The 3,951-nt window shown below is 55.7% G+C and overlaps 1 protein-coding gene across 1 annotated transcript in view; it reads left to right on the forward strand.

Annotated features, from left to right (window-relative positions):
* Positions 1-2,631: 2,631 nt before the first annotated feature.
* Positions 2,632-3,951, forward strand: part of HYI (hydroxypyruvate isomerase (putative)) — a 15,023-nt gene continuing 13,703 nt past the window's right edge. The window contains exon 1 of the mRNA XM_018561560.1: positions 2,632-2,680. Within this exon, the coding sequence (XP_018417062.1) occupies positions 2,632-2,680 (49 nt within the window). The remainder of the gene's footprint in view (positions 2,681-3,951) is intronic.

A 3,951-nucleotide genomic window follows, 5' to 3' on the forward strand; every position in this document is an offset into this window, starting at 1 on the left:
GTACAGACCCGGGAACTCAGCACAGGGATGGGGGGAGCCCCTCATAATGGGCACAGCGGGGGTACAGACCCGGGAACTCAGCACAGGGATGGGGGGAGCCCCTCATAATGGGCACAGCGGGGGTACAGACCCGGGAACTCAGCACAGGGATGGGGGGAGCCCCTCATAATGGGCACAGCGGGGGTACAGACCCGGGAACTCAGCACAGGGATGGGGGGAGCCCCTCATAATGGGCACAGCGGGGGTACAGACCCGGGAACTCAGCACAGGGATGGGGGGAGCCCCTCATAATGGGCACAGCGGGGGTACAGACCCGGGAACTCAGCACAGGGATGGGGGGAGCCCCTCATAATGGGCACAGCGGGGGTACAGACCCGGGAACTCAGCACAGGGATGGGGGGAGCCCCTCATAATGGGCACAGCGGGGGTACAGACCCGGGAACTCAGCACAGGGATGGGGGGAGCCCCTCATAATGGGCACAGCGGGGGTACAGACCCGGGAACTCAGCACAGGGATGGGGGGAGCCCCTCATAATGGGCACAGCGGGGGTACAGACCCGGGAACTCAGCACAGGGATGGGGGGAGCCCCTCATAATGGGCACAGCGGGGGTACAGACCCGGGAACTCAGCACAGGGATGGGGGGAGCCCCTCATAATGGGCACAGCGGGGGTACAGACCCGGGAACTCAGCACAGGGATGGGGGGAGCCCCTCATAATGGGCACAGCGGGGGTACAGACCCGGGAACTCAGCACAGGGATGGGGGGAGCCCCTCATAATGGGCACAGCGGGGGTACAGACCCGGGAACTCAGCACAGGGATGGGGGGAGCCCCTCATAATGGGCACAGCGGGGGTACAGACCCGGGAACTCAGCACAGGGATGGGGGGAGCCCCTCATAATGGGCACAGCGGGTGTACAGACCCGGGAACTCAGCTCAGGGATGGCGGGAGCCCCTCACTCATGTTGGCAATCCAGTGCTCACCAGACCCCCTCACCAATGATGTGTTAGACCCTCGTCCCGGCTCTTCTCCATTCTGACGTCACTGTTTCATTGCTGCGATTGTATTTCACACCCGGGGAAGTAAACATTTCATGTGGTGAATGGGGGGAATTGGCCGGCCGTGTCCTCCACGTCGCGGCATTTCAAATAATAGCATAAATTCCGCTTACAAATGTGATCTATTTTTCTCTTTATAACGGATCATTGCGGAGAACAAGCAGAGAGAGTGTTTCCAGTCTATACGTTATCCATTATCCACAGCGAATGAGGCATTTACTACAAATCCATAGCTGTTATATGATCTCAGCCCCCCCCCAGACACAGATACAAGTATCACATTCTGAGGATGGCACACACCGGGGACGGTGGGCGTAGACTGCCATCTGTTGGCTGCCGGTAGAATGCAGCTCATCTCCCAGCTGCAGTGATCTCCCTTCCTGTCCAAGGACAAACAAGCGATCCGTCTGCCCGGGCTGAGGCCGCGGCGGCGCCGCTTTATAAAAGGAGAAACGCCGTTTCCAGGAGATCGCACTCCAGCAATATGGGGAAGGGGAATGCAATGACATGTATCAGGGGAGCCTTGTCGCCGGGTGACTTTCATGTACAGACAGTTACAGAGCCATTCGAGGAGGAGATTCGTCTTCACAATCACAGTGATCGGTGTTTTCTCCAGAAATCTGTTTTTTTTTTAAAGAAAGAGATAAAAAGATCAAAGTGGGAACAAGTTATAGAAATGAAGATTTGCCGTCTTGTAGGAAACATTTACATATGTGAGTTGTAGCTAAAAAATCTCAATGTGCTGTCTGGTATGTGAGGGGTCATGTACAAAACAAGTGGTGGCTTCCCCGCTGTACATTTAGTTCTGGTTGCCCAAAGCCGGGCTAAAAGTAGAAAACAACTACCCGCCCGGCGCCCGGAACTACATGTCCCGGGAGATAGGAATTCCACACCCCTGCTGCCCCGAGGCCGGGCCTTGGTTGGCCTTGTGGGAAATCCGGCCCTGCCTGTAGCCTCATAGCTGTATGTCTGCAGTGTGAGATCATCTAAGGCAGTGTTGCCCTTGACTGTTTCAGCAGATTTGGGGTGAGGTTTGATGATGTCATCACTGTGCTGCTCAATGTTCTCCTTGCTGGAGGGGAAGCTGTACCCGAGGACCTGCAGTGCCAGGATCTCCCTGCTTCTGCTTCATCCATTCTGTGGATCTGTGCTTCCTCCTCCTCTCCTGCTGCTTCTTCATCATAACTCCACCAGTCATCAGGGGGGCAGCTCTGACATGAGGAAGCAAAGCCCTGCCTCTACCAAGATGGCCGCCTCCACACAGAGACATGGTGCAGAACAAGCCATGGGAAATCAGTAATGGGGGGGAATTTCAGCTGCAAGGAGACCACAAGCAATACTGGTGACTGGTCCTTTATCCTTTGCGGGCCATTTGTGGGAGCAGCTTCCAGACTTCCGATCCGAACTCCAGGTATGCAAAAAGTTAACCCCTGCAAGTTGGGCTACCTCCATACGGCAAGGGTTAACTGCTAACTGATCCTCGATCCCGCCAGCCTGCTACACAGGTCCCGGCATCCTCTTCTCCCCTGGGCTCCGGCAGTCTAAGCCTCATGTCTAATACAATCCATTCACATGGAGGATGCCGAGGGACATACCACAGCCGAAGGGAAGGGCGGGAGAGGTGAGTGCTGAATCGGGTGAGTATATCTTCTTTATTCCGGCCCATAGAAAAAAAAAAGCGGTTAACCCTTGAAGTGTGTGTGTGTGGGACCAACACCCCCTCCTGCTGAGACACAATTCTCCAATCAGCAGGAAACATGAGCTTTGCTGGTTACAGAGCTTTAGGACTGACTCAGTAACGGGTGGGCTGGACCTCTGCAGAGAGACCACTGCTTCCATACAGAGCAAAGGTCTTACATGCTGGCAGGGGACGGGCTCTGCTACTCAGGCTGTGGCTGCATTCTAAAGAAAAGGACTTTCCAGTCCTGTTGTTTTGATGCATCTGGAATGTATTTAGCTGATTTAAACTGAAGGTTGAATTTGGCCTTGAGTCCCCCTCTTGGGAACTCAATAGCGGGGTGGCGTAGTGCAGGGGGTGCGGCCCGGGTGCCACCATTGGGGGGGGGTGACACCAAAATGTTAGTCATTTTGGTGTCACCCCCTATGGAAAGTCAGGCACTCGGTCACGGACTGAGAGCCCGACAGTGTCAGTAGAGAGGAGGGGACTCGGCGGCGTACCTCATCCTGCTGGGTAAACGTCCCCTCTCTGGCGGCATCCATCACTAAGATGGCCGCCGGCAGGAGTCAATAAGACGACCGTGCATGCGCGATGATCGCGCACGCGTGCAGCACCGTCACGGCGGGGTGTCATTCGGTCTCCGCTCCGGGTGTCACCCAGCCTCGGGACGCCCCTGGGTCCCCCCTAATGGCGCGGCACCTTAGCTACTATGAACAGATCGCAGTGCAGCGTCTTAGTATCTACGATCGCGCATGACCTGTGACTGCTGATCGGCATGAGCAGGCCGCGCACACAGGGAGATCGGCAGTACATGGACCGGAGTTCATTTGCGTGTCTCTCGCTTGCAGGTCCGCTGAATGTACAATATAATTACAGGGTACACCACTCGCCGCGTCGCCGCCGCCGCTGCCCGTATGACAAGGAGTGTGCTATTTGTTGTGTCACCGGGATGCTATTGATCTGGTGACAAAGTGGAACCATCACACGTCTCCGGACCGATCCACCCCGACCACAGGCTGGTATAGGAAGAGACGGACCGCGTGCAGATCGGCAGCAGTTGCCGCACTACAAGTCCCAGCAGGAGTATCATTCAGCTTCTGAAAACTGGTGCCGCTGTTTCTTCACATTTGCAGCAAACGTCAGAACCGATACATTGTATAGAATTGTATTGTTGTAGCTGATCCGTCACCTCTATGTATATGAGATTCAATGCC

Source organism: Nanorana parkeri, unplaced genomic scaffold (assembly GCF_000935625.1).
Source record: "Nanorana parkeri isolate BGI_ZX_2015 unplaced genomic scaffold, ASM93562v1 scaffold530, whole genome shotgun sequence".
NCBI lineage: Eukaryota > Metazoa > Chordata > Amphibia > Anura > Dicroglossidae > Nanorana > Nanorana parkeri.